Source organism: Gekko japonicus, unplaced genomic scaffold (assembly GCF_001447785.1).
Source record: "Gekko japonicus isolate JY-2015 unplaced genomic scaffold, Gekko_japonicus_V1.1 scaffold182, whole genome shotgun sequence".
Classification (NCBI taxonomy): domain Eukaryota; kingdom Metazoa; phylum Chordata; class Lepidosauria; order Squamata; family Gekkonidae; genus Gekko; species Gekko japonicus.
The window spans coordinates 797,962-810,516 of NW_015173128.1; the positions used below are offsets into that span (position 1 = coordinate 797,962).

General features: G+C 45.7%; 1 protein-coding gene across 1 annotated transcript in view; it reads left to right on the forward strand.

Moving 5' to 3' along the window:
- GOSR1 (golgi SNAP receptor complex member 1) overlaps positions 1–12,555 on the forward strand; it is a 53,668-nt gene that overhangs the window by 181 nt on the left and 40,932 nt on the right. Inside the window, exons 2-6 of the mRNA XM_015422040.1 lie at positions 1,617–1,737; positions 2,619–2,706; positions 5,099–5,206; positions 5,949–6,040; positions 8,421–8,495. Of these exons, the coding sequence (XP_015277526.1) occupies positions 1,617–1,737; positions 2,619–2,706; positions 5,099–5,206; positions 5,949–6,040; positions 8,421–8,495 (484 nt within the window). The remainder of the gene's footprint in view (positions 1–1,616; positions 1,738–2,618; positions 2,707–5,098; positions 5,207–5,948; positions 6,041–8,420; positions 8,496–12,555) is intronic.

The following is a 12,555-nucleotide window of genomic DNA, read 5'->3' on the forward strand; positions in this document are numbered from 1 at the left end:
CCCTGGGAATGTGGGGCAGGATTGGGAGTAGAGGCGGGGTGCGCCTTGAGGAAGGCCGAGAGAGAAATGAAGGTTGGGGAGAACTAGTGATAAGAATAGGTGGGGATCCCCTCTGTCCTCTAGAGGCGATCTGCCTGGCATGGCGAGGAACTGTCAGTCTCAGGAGAATGGGGGGGGGGGGGGGCAGCAGGAACGAGGCCAGTAAAAGGGCAGAAGAAGGGTCTTTTTACCTGCTTAATTTTCGCCTTGCCCTCCGTCCAAAGAGGGAGGGTCTTGAAGGGGGTGATTTGCGGGGAAAGGGGGACGAGATGGGTTTCGCGAAGGGGCTATGTTTGCGTGAGGCACCTCTCCGAATGCCAGCTCCCTTCTGGCACCCCTCTGAATGGCAGCCCGCAAGCAGGGTGACCCGTAGAGAGGAATAATCTTGAGACACGGAGGATCAGGGTTGAAGGTTGCGAAGGGGTGTGTCGTTGCGTATTTCTGGTTGAAGGGGGAGGATTGTCAAAAGGGCAGAGGAGGTTTCTAAAGTACTGTGGGGTGGAATTGTTGGTGAGCCCAAGTCTATGAATGGGGTCATTTGTGCTGAGGAATGGTATATAAAAACAGAACATCGGAGAGTGGGGGAAAGATCCATGTGTGTGTAGAAAGGGAGTTAATATATACACCCGGTTGATGCTTCCCTAAGAGTGACTGTGATACACGTGATGAATACAGAACTAAGGCTCTTGGGCAAGATCACACCCCCATACCGTTTTAATGCTCCCAGGGCAGCTGTTGCTTCTGGGTTGCTTTATGTCTCCTTTCTTCTCCTTTTCTGTAGCGACTTTGCGTTAAGCCCTCAGTCTAACCAAAATGAAGCCCAAGTCTATTGTTGTATTCATGTCTTTTTTATTTTATTTGTATACTGCCCCCCCCCCCCAGTTGGGGCCCATGGCAATTGGCAACAAATTAAATGTTGTAATAACATATACAAGATAAATATTGTAATAACATATAATTGCTTGGGTCTTGCTTTGGTGTCTCCTGTTCTTCTCCTGGCTTTTGAATTTTTACTTTTGAAATTTAGTTTGTAAACTTCTTAGAGCAGAGACCTTTTCTTTCTCTGTGGGCTGATGTTACTGTGTCAAGCACCATGAACTTATAATGATGCCTCATCCTGAGTCAGGGAATTGGTCCACAACATAGCTCAGAATTGTCTGCTCTGACTGGCAGTTGCTCTGCAGGGTCTTAAGCAGGCGTCTCTCACGGGTCTGTTTTCCTCGGATCCTTTTAACTAGCTGTATTGGGAATAAACCTGGAACCTTCTGCATGCAAAGCAGGTGCTTTACCACTGAACTACATCTACTGCTGTTTCTCTTTCTGCATAAACGTGCTCCTTTGCTACTTGCTCTCTGCTGTCACACATTTTACGTTACATAAGCAGTATGCTTTCTTCTTGAGCATCTGCGATGGCTCATACATTAATTGTTGTATATTGCAGGCTGATGAGGCAATGAGTGTCTTGCAGGAATGACCTGAAAACCTCTCATTTTTCATACTGGGAGGGATACAAAGGGAGGTAAAGAAGAAAGATCCTCTCTCTGAACTCCCTCTCTCTCTGAACTCTCCTTGTGCAGATCTGCGGAAGCAGGCTCGGCAGCTCGAGAATGAGCTGGATCTCAAACTCGTGTCCTTCAGCAAACTATGCACGAGCTACAGCCACAACAACTCCCGAGAAGGAAGAGCTGACAGATATAGGTGCTTCTTTGCTTTAAATGTGAAATATCCTTTTAAAAACTTTGAACATTCTTGATCTCTTTGTTACTCCTTTTTTTGAGATTTGCTTGCTTTTGATGCTTCTGGATTGTTAAACTATTTCAAAAAGCTTAGTTTCAGAACCTGTCAGCCTCATTGAGAGGGCCCCCACAGGAGACTTCTCCCCAGTTGTGTTGCTGTCTTGCAAATTGGGCTGTGGCTCACGAAAGCTGATGCTGTAATAAATTTGTGAAGATTTTGAAAGGTGTTGTAAAAGGAGTGCTGTTTTAGCTGCAGCAGACTGGCCCCTCTGGGCTGCTTGATACAGCCCTTGTAAGCCATGCTATACTTTAAGGATTGCCCAGTGTTGCTTTCCTTTCCATTAGGGGAAACATAGCTAGTTATGTCCCTTTAAGGCCAGGAGAATCTATGTGTACATGTTTCCTCTGAGTACAAGCCACATGCCTGGATACTTGCCCCAGTGAATGAGAGCATGGCGAGAATTGAACCCCTCGTATTTGGCCACTGGGTCCAATATTTCTCAAACCATTGCCAGTGTGGTTCATAAGTAAAAAAATTAAAATGGGTCTGAGCCTCCCTCAAATTTGCTCAAAAGTCACAGGCTGTTGGTTGTTTCTACCCTGGAACTTTGGGAAAGGCAGAATGAAGAAAAACTCGGTCAGGGGCTCTTTCTTCATTCCCCTGACCCACTTTGTGACTTTTGAATGCCATGAAGGCTGCTGTTTGGGGAGGGGGGACTTGCAAGTGTAAACAAGATGTCAACAGAGCTCTGTAGGTTTTCTGTGTGTACCATGTGGCTTTTGGAGGCCGAAGTACACTTTCCTGTTCATCTCCCTCTTGCCTGCTTCTCGTTCTCCACTCAGCTCTGACACAACTCCTCTCCTGAATGGATCAAGCCAAGATCGAATGTTTGAAACAATGGCTGTGGAAATTGAACAGCTCCTGGGGAAGGTAAGCAGAATATTGGTCTCAGGTGAAGCATAGTAAAGGTAAAGGTAAAGGTTCCCTTGCTCGAAAGCCAGTCGAATCCGACTCTAGGGTTGCGGTGCTCATCTCCGTTTCAAAGCCGAAGAGCCAGCGGTGTCCGAAGACGTTTCCGTGGTCATGTGGCCGGCATGACTAAACACCAAGGCGCACAGAACACTGTTACCTTCCCACCAAAGTGGTACCTATTTATCTACTTGCAATTTCTTGCTTTCGAACTGCTAGGTTGGCAGGAGCTGGAACTAGAGACGGGAGCTCACTCCGTCATGCGGCACCTGGGTCTCGAACTGCTGAAGGTGAAGCACATGAGTATGTTAACAGTTGTAATGCTTCAAAAGTGTGCTTTGAGGATACCAGCTGTGTTTTGTTGTAGCACAATATTGCATTGGGCCCCAAAGTGAATGTGCTTCCTTGGGAGGTGTCCTCTTTGTTTCTCTGCTTTAGGAGGCTGAACTCACTGCTGCAGTGTTGTTGTTATGGAGCTCAGCTCTTCACTATTTTTTTAGTAGATTTCTGGAAGAATGGGAAAATATTGGGGAGAACTGAAAATCAAGAACTGTGAAATATTCTCTCTTTCAGAATGAGTGAAATGTTTTTGAAGACACTGTTCTGCTCACTCAAAATGAAACCTTTTATGTTAGGCAGCCAACAGCATTAGATAATGATAATTTCTTATGTATTGTTGTAGACATATACAACTCTTCAAGGATATGTTTGTTTGAAAGTGAACAAGTATGTAACAGAAAAATATTCTTAAAGAGGTCAATGTTATAAAGTTTACCTTGGTATTGAGACATGGTGGTAGTCCTACCAGTTGTGACTCTGAGTACCCTTTTTGCTTTACTACAACGTTTGTTTTCTGATTTCAACTTTTATTTTTTCCCCTACCTCTCAGATGGCAAAAACTAAGATACATGTACTAAGGGAGCACTGCAGTTTGCAGTGATCTCTCAAGTATTAGTTGTATTGGTAATTTAGCTTGAAGAATACTAAGGCATACTGAAGGACTCTGAATTGTGCCTTTGAGAACTTTGAAATGGGATGATCGGGGGTACTGTTTTTAGACAGTTAAATTTTAAGCTTTAAAGGAAAAGTACTATAAATGTTTGACTCAGTTTGTAATGGGATTAATGATGGGAAGACTTGATGTAATTAAGCTAGTAGGAGGATCCTCCTCTCTTGGGTTTTTAGTTAGTAGTGGGTTCTTTACTTTATCTCGTAATGTAGTTTCCCTTCCTTTTTCTTCTGTTATAGTTTTTGTAGTGATATAAAAAAAATAATAAAATATCCCCTCCGGGGGCTCAAAAAAAGAAGAAGAATACTAAGGCATTTATACTCTTAAATTCCCTAAATGTGCCAGTTAGTACAATTTTATATGCTTTGTTATAAACAATGCATTGTATGTTGTTAATGCAGCAAAATAAATTCATGTTTGATATGAAAATGTGTGCATATACTTCAGTTTTCCCCCAAATATAATTTTTCTTTTTGGCAAAAAACAGAGATCGACCATGGCAACAACATTTCTTGAAATTGATATTTCAAGTTTTGTGTTAACAATCTGTGGTTTGGTCTTGTTGCATTAGTGGTGAGGAGGTGTAGCTTTAAATGTTCTCATCTCTGCTTTGAATTAATTGGCTTAGGCTGGACACTCTGCATGCACTCAGACAATAATTATGACATTGTTACTACACAGAGAAATCTCTGTCTGATCTACCAGCAATGGGTATAATCCCAATTTATTCAAAAGCCCTAATTTGTCAGTGTCTTCTTTCCTCTCTACCTCCTAGCAGACAGGACTTCCTCCCATTGTCTCTGGAGCCACGTGGCAATGTGGGGACAGTGATATTGAACAAACTGTCATTTGTGAATTCAGATGCCACAACAGACCACAATTAGTGCAAACTGTGGATAACAATCCAGCTACAAGCCCTAGTTTGTAATCCTGGTTTGGTGCCAACTAGTCTGCATTTAACAATCACAAATAACTTAGATTTGTTCAAACCATGTTTTTTAACTGTTACAATAAGCAGCCTTGAACTATGAGGAAAGGCATGGTATAAATGTTTCAGTAAATATTGTATGTCTGAATATAGCCTCTGACTCCGTCTCAACAACTGGAGGATAATGACATGGCCTACTGTGCAGTGTTGTAAACACTATGGAGACTTCTCTAGGTTTTAGTCTTATTTAGAATGGGCCTTAGACGCATGATGGATTACACTGCACTGCTTCTGGTGTGCTGGGGACAGTCTGAGTATCTCTTGTGAAAATGCTCGATGCAGGTGGCCTTTCTGATCAAACACACACTTAACATTTCCTACAAGGCAGCTGAATCATTTTATGCTCTCTGCCACAGCTTACAGGGATAAATGACAAAATGGCCGAATATACTAACAGTGCAGGAGTGCCATCCCTGAACGCAGCTCTGATGCATACCTTGCAGCGGCACAGAGACATCTTGCAGGTAAGAAATCAGGGCAAGATATATTCTTTTATTTATTTATTTATTATTAAATTTAGATCCCACCCTCCCCAAAGCGGGCTCAGGGCGGCTAACAGAAGAGGCACGTATGCCAAGGTTAAAACAGTTAAAAACGGAATAAAATTCTCTATCTTCCAGGAGATGCATTGCCTTTTTTCCATTTCTTTGTTGTTTTTCTCTGCATGGTGTAACCTGTCCCATCAAGAGAAGTCTAGTTCTGGATCTGTCCTTATTTCAGGGAATCATTTAAAATGGTCTTAGATTCTTCCTTGTGTTGTCAGAAGTAAGGGTGCAGTCTTCCTGGAAATTGCCCAGCATAAGGGCTGTTGAAATGAGCGGGACCCACACAGAGGGGTTTTATTCCTTCTTTCATAAACTAAGAAAGCAGAATCACTCTATAAAACCGATTTCGAAATTTACTTTGTCACACGGTTCATGGGTGACTTACGGAATTCACTTGAACAGTTCTGTGTTGTTGTTTTAAAATGCTTTGACAAATTTGTGGAGGGAAAGATTATCAATATAGAACCTCCTCTGATGATGGAGGCTCTATATTGCAATTCTGGTTAGATTATTCTAACCAGAATTGTGATATAGAACAAGATTCTGACTAGACGCTTTACTGACTAATGGCATATTTTGGGCCTTGTTGCCGTTAGGCCAAATCTCTTCACTGGGATTGCGCAGAGGTCTTAATGTGGTTTGAATACTTGTTTTCTTGCAGGACTACACGCATGAGTTCCATAAAACCAAAGCAAACTTCCTGGCAGTACGGGAAAGAGAGAATCTTTTGGGGTCAGTCCGGAAAGATATTGAGTAAGTTCTGCTGCTGATTGTGGTGTGGAACGTTAGACTGTCCCCCCCAAAAGAAAGTTTTATAGCCCAGTTCCTCCTCCTCCTCCTTTGATGTTACCTACTTTGCCATACAGCAGGTTGCAAAACTGCATACAGTCAACACTTTGTTAGTCAGCCTCAATGGGAAAATGGAGTTGCTGGTTAACCAAAAATGCCGACTAAGCTTGTACTGCAGCCATGGCTGGGACCCAATACCTGCTCCTCTGTAGCCTAAGAACAGATGGAGGAGAAACAGCAACTCCCAATGGGCCCATAGCCATGCCCCCCGGCAGCATAGCAGGTGGGAGGTGGCCACAAAATATACCTCCTCCTGTCCCATACCACTGATCAGCTGTTTGGTGGGTCCGGATTTGAAGGGGTGGAACTCTGTAGGGCTTGACTCTTTAAATCCCCACCTGCCACACAGCTGATTGAGAGCAAGGAGGAATGGTGGGATCTTTACCATGGGCTCTGCCCTCTTCTCTGACAGCACGCTGGTTCACAAGAGTTCTTGGGTTAACCATGTGATAATACAGCTTTTGCTGTATTGAAATTAGACCACTTAGAGCAGAACTATTTGGTGCTGGCATACCTCACCTGTTGCTTTGAGAGGTTGTTGTGGTTATGAAGCTGAGGTCTGGGTCACACATGGAAGATTATGAGATGATAGAATGGATTTATGCCAGACTACATTTGGAGGGTCGTGTTTTGGAATGCTACCCTATGTTAAATTCATAAAACAGGCAAAAAGAGTGGGGGGGGGGATAAACTTTACTCTCTTGCTCTGCTGGTTTTCTGTTTCCAGGGAGATTTTGTTTGTTTTAAATGCACAGGCACATTAAAAGTTAAAATCCCACTGTGTGTAGCATCAAGGGTTGCAGTCTATTCTGCCACTTCAGGACTGGACCACTTTATTATTGCCTTCTTCACCTGCATGTGTGAACCAGGCCTTGAGCTGTGAACGACCAAACTTCCAGCACAGGTTTAACCCGAGCTCTGAATTCCCTGGGTGGCTGTTGGCAAGCAGCCCCTCTTCATAGGAGAAGAATTATGCCCCTTTCCCTGGGGTGCTTTTTGGGATGCCTGTCTGTATGCCAAAGAGCTCAGCCTGAAGCTTCAGGATCTGCCGTACGGATCTTCCCTCGTGTAAAAAGTATTCCGAAATTCAAAGTGGAAGGTTTTCTCTTTGCTCCAGTTTGGAACGCCCCGATCTCTTTGGCAGGCTGTGGAGATTCTGGGTGCAGATTTCCCTTCTGTGGCTGACCGTTCACTTTTCCTGCTGCAAGCTTGGGATTGCAATGGCTGGTTTCAGAAAAGATCCATCTAGCAAGCTGATTTGATCCTCTGTAGTACCCACCCCTTTGACTTGAAGACAACCACCAGGTCTTCAGGGTGCCACAACATGTTTTGTTGCCTGAAGGGGTAACCCCCAAACTCTCAGCATTTTTTGGCGATATGGTAGAGGTCTTCATCTTCAGGACTGGTTTAGCCAGCGGAAGGTCTTTGAAGGAAAGCAGCAAAAAGGAACATGACTGTAGCTCTAGCTCTTACTGCGCTGTCTTCTCCTTTTGTAGTTCCAATCTTCAACGTGGTCTCTGTGCTTCACACCCATGGGATCTAGTGCGCACGCACTGGATCGATCGGTGCTGTAGCAAGCTCTTTTAACGGATTTTCGCGCCCAGTCCTTTCTGCATTGTGTTTCTAACTTCTGTACTCCTAGTCCTATTGCTCTGATGCACCTAAGTTGCTGAGCCATGAGACAGACAGACGGGAAAAAAGCAGACCTGTTGAAGGGAACTTGGTCAGTGCTGCTGTCCGAAGTAGGAAGGAGCCATCTTAATGAGCCCTTTGCCTTTTTTCCCCCCCTCCCTAGAAAGAGCCTGGGAAAAGGGAGCCAGCGTGGTGTAGTAGTTGGATTTGGTGAGAACTGGGTTCAAATCCATTAAGCTCAGTGGGTGATCTCGAACAAGCCCGATCTACATTACAGGATTGTTGTGAGGATAAAATGAAGGCGAGGAGAACCGTGCATGCCACATGGAGCTCCTTGGAGGAAGGGCGAGACAAAAATGTGCTAAGTAGGAAGGATTCTGTCAGAGTTTCTTTTGTGAGCCAGACAAAAAAGCAGGAGGTTAAGAAGTTCTTTGTTGGCGTGTGTGATGGGGGGGGGGGGCTGACTATTCCTGTGCCAAAGGTGGGGGCAAAGTCAAGCCCACAGGTCACCAGACGCCATCGCTTCTTTGCTGTCAAAACGTGGCCACACGGATCTCTGTCTGCTTGGGGGCAGTTGAGTAGAAATGATCCTTATGAGGAGGAGCAGTCCTTTGTCTTCTGCTTCACTTCTTGTTCTTAACCAACCTTTTAGGTCATACAAGAGTGGGTGTGGTGTGAACAACCGGCGAACGGAGCTGTTCCTGAAGGAGCACGAACACCTTCGGAAGTAAGTCTTGTTACTGTTTTCTTTCTTTCTGTGGGCCTCGTCCTCAAAGTGAGCTTGGGGGGGAGATACTCTGCCTCTGCAGTAGCTGCCATTGGTATGAAGAGGCAGACTGAATTACACTAAGACATTAACAGACTAAATTAATAAAAATTGTGGCTCTCCGAGAACAATCCAAGGAAGATGGCGAAGGGTCTGTAAGAGGTAAAGGTAAAGGTTCCCTTGCTCGAAAGCCAGTCGAGTCCGACTTTAGGGTTGCAGTGCTCATCTCCATTTCAAAGCCGAAGAACCAGCGCTGTCCGAAGATGTTTCCATGGTCATGTGGCCGGCATGACTAAACACCATGGCGCACGGAACGCTGTTACCTTCCCACCGAAGTGGTACCTATTTATCTACTTGCAATTTCTTGCTTTCGAACTGCTAGGTTGGCAGGAGAAGGGTCTGTAGGCATCTGCTAAAATGTTCAAGATGTTGTTTTCATTAAGGAATGTTCTTAATTGGCTGGGGTGGAATATTCAGAATCCAGCTCTTAACAGTCAGTGATGCTCTATCAACACATCTCAATCTCAACATGCTGAGAAATATTAAGACATGGATGCCCGAGGAGGCAAAGGCCCTGCTTTCTGCTGTAATATGGCTGGAATAAACCTCACAAGGGACTCTCTCTTTAAATGCTGGCCTTGCCCATAGGTCACATAGGGATGTTTCTGCAGGAGTCCCTCCCTACCACCAAATGGCAGATTCAGAAGCAGTCACACTGCCCTCAATCTGGAATGCCTAGGTGACAGTTTGAGATTTTGGAATCTTAAGTAGGGAGAACTGTTACATGGGTATTTATTAGCACGTCCCCTACTCTAGAATAGATTCCTCTATCTCAATATTGATAGATGCTAATGATCTTATAGTGTTTGATCATGTATGATAATATTATGTCGTAATTCCAGTACAGAATGGAGCAAGGGGAAATCTTAGTGATTAGCTCCCTCTTTACATTTAGATCAAAGGCAATAATCAAGCCACCGAAGAATAGAAACCTGTAGGTTCCGTGGTTAGTTCAGTGATTCTTTGGGATTCTTTGGGATGCATTTAAATACCACAATACCACATGGCTCACCGCTATGGTTGCCAACCTCCAGGTGGTGCCTGGGGATCTCCCGGAATTACAAGTCCAGACTACAGAGATCTTTTCCCCTAGATCTGCTCTGAAAGCTGGATTCAACAGTATTATACCCCACGGTGGTCCCTCTTCTTCCCAAACCCTCCCCTCCCCAAGCTTTACCCCCAAATATCTGGGAACTTTCCAGCCCAGAGTTGGCAACCCAACTCATTGCTGACCAAAGGCACTGAGCTCTTTACGGAGCCCTCACCTGTTTGCCCACCGTGGTTCCTTCTTCTGCTGCCGCTTGTTTTGGCTGGCATCTGATGGAGTGTGGGCATAGCTGGGACAAAAAGGGGGGGGGACACTGAACCTAGAAACCTGGGATCCAGAACCTGAAAAGGTTAGTCAAATAGAAAAGAGGGCCAACAATAAAAGCTTAATATATCTATAGTATATAAAAAGATACATGTATTTATTAACAAAGAATCTTAAAAATATATAAGGGCCCAATCGCACCTCATGTAAAAATACCAGAATCTAACACACAAGGGCTAATGGACTTGACCTGACGCATTTCGGCCTGCATAGGCCTTCTTCAGAGGTCAAACACCGTGAGGAACATATTGGCTTATATAATAGTACAGTACAATCATACAGATATAAAATGTAAATACAAGAAGGACCAGAAAAAAGTTGTTTCAAAATGAAACCACTAGGCACAGAATAGAAGTACAAATGAGGCCTCCAAAGATGCAGTCACATGCCAAGTGGTGTTTCACTGGTAATAATTTGTGGTCCAGAAAGTGCCTTCCTATGATTGCTTAGCCAAAGTGTCCTCAATAGAATTGTCCTTAGGCAAAGAGCACAAAATCCCAAAGAGAGATGCCCTGTTCATGTTGAAATATCTCTACCCCAATTCCTGGAAATAATTTTTCAGCATGCCTTGATTAAAATTTGGGGCAGCCACCAGGCTGTGGTGGGTGGAGGGAGAAGACACATAGAACAGTTGGCCTCGAATCTCTTCAAGTGAGTAGCGGTGCTGTGGATTAACTACCAAAAGACACCAGTCGATAACTGAATCCGAGATCAGAGGCTGCCAGGATTTATCTCTGTGCGGGCATGCACAAGGGGGCGCCATTTCCTCGTAAGTTCTCTCTGCTGAATACCGTTTTGTCACTCTGTACTGGAAGGTGCACAAAAAACCCAGGAAATTGCTGGTTTTGTCTGCCTTTGGGGGAAGGCTAAGGAGTGGGCTAGAAGCACACAGCAGTTTTCTGTCCCGTGGTTTCCTTTGGCTCTGCAGTAGCTTTCTGCAGGTGCCTGGAAGACTTGCAGGTTCACTGGGTAGCTTTTGCTCAGTTTGCCTCTGTTGCTGTAAATTAATCATGGCTGAATGTGGTTAAATTTCAGATAAGGGAGTCGTGGGTTTTAAAGTCTCGGAGCTGAATGCTGACCTTTCAGGGGGTATGTGTCCACGGGTGGAACATGCTCTGCAAAATGCTGCGGGTGTTACCTTGGTGCCTCGACATGGGTAGCCCAGGCTAGCCCATATTTTTATTTATTTTTATTTACATTAGACTTGATATCCCGCTCTTGTCCCATGGCTAGGGTCACAGAGCGGCTTACAGGGTTTCTGGTGCTAATCACCTGTGTTCCTAGCTAGGGCCACAATGTATGAAGGGGGGGTGGGACAACCTACTGGCACCCCCTCTGTGGTGGCTATTGCTGTTTCTCCGATTGGCTCGGCATGGTCGGGTCTCCTGGTCCAGCGGGTTGTTCTTTCTCTGGCGTCTCCGGCGTTCAGTGGTGGCGATCTCCTCCTTAGGCGCGCAGCTCCGCCTACTTTCTGGCCCGGCCACGTCCTTTCCGGCTCCGCTGAGCTGGAACTCGGCATCTGCGCACGCCCCTTTCTTTTCTCTTCACGGCAGCCCTCAGTGTACTCCTTCTCCGCCGCCAGGGATCTCTCAAACGCGCACCTTGCCTTGCTCGCCGCACCACCAATGCCGTCCACGCCAGGATCGCCGCCATCGTTGCCGCCACTGCTGCCGTCTCCGCTATCTCCACCATCTTCAGCCGACCACACAAGGTGCCCCCCACCCTTCTAAGGGTGGGTACCCATTTACCTACTTGCAATTAGGTTGCTTTCGAGACCGCTGGGTAGGCGGGAGCTGGGACGAAGGTTGAGAGCTCACCTCGACCGCGGTGGTACTTGAACAGCCATAGTGGCTGCTCGGGTGATGTTATAGTGCAGGCGTTTAACTGCCTGCGCCACCGCCCAGTCTTGTCAGATCTCAGAACCGAAGCAGGGTTGGCCTTGGCTAGTATTCTGGATGGCCTCCTTCCAAGGAATACCAGGGGCGTGACACAGAGGCAGGCAATCGCAAACCACCTCTGAAGCATCTCTTGCCTTGAAAATTTTGGGAGGTCTCCGTAAGCCAGCTTCTCGCATACCTGTATTTGAAGCTAAACATATTCCGGGGGAGGGAGGGGGCTGGTCAGATTAACTCGGACCATAAAATTAGTGCCCCTTCTACTCCTAAATAATTGTATTCAGATTTTTTTTTAAAACTGCAAAGGGAGGTGGAACCCCAACAGCTTCTTGTCAGGTGGAACAATGTGTGTTTGTATGAAATGGGGCCAGAGAATGCATTCTGTGAGAAACCTAAATTCCTCTCTTGCTCTCTGCCACCCTCCAGCTTTCTATATGGCACAGGGAGGAAGTAAACAGACCAGGCCCATAGCTAGGAATTTGGGGGGGATGTGGGGGTGCTGGGGGGGGCGCTAAATGAATTAATTTAATTAAGGCAGCTGTGGAGGGAGAGGGGCAGCCTCGCCGGGTCTTCCTGCTTCTACAGCCGGCTTCTCAAAGCCCCTCTCCCTCCTTTTCTGCTCGGAAAGCTTTGAAAGGAAGCATCAGGAAGAGCCAGCAAGGTCACATGACTCCCCCCCCCTCGGCTGTTGTCT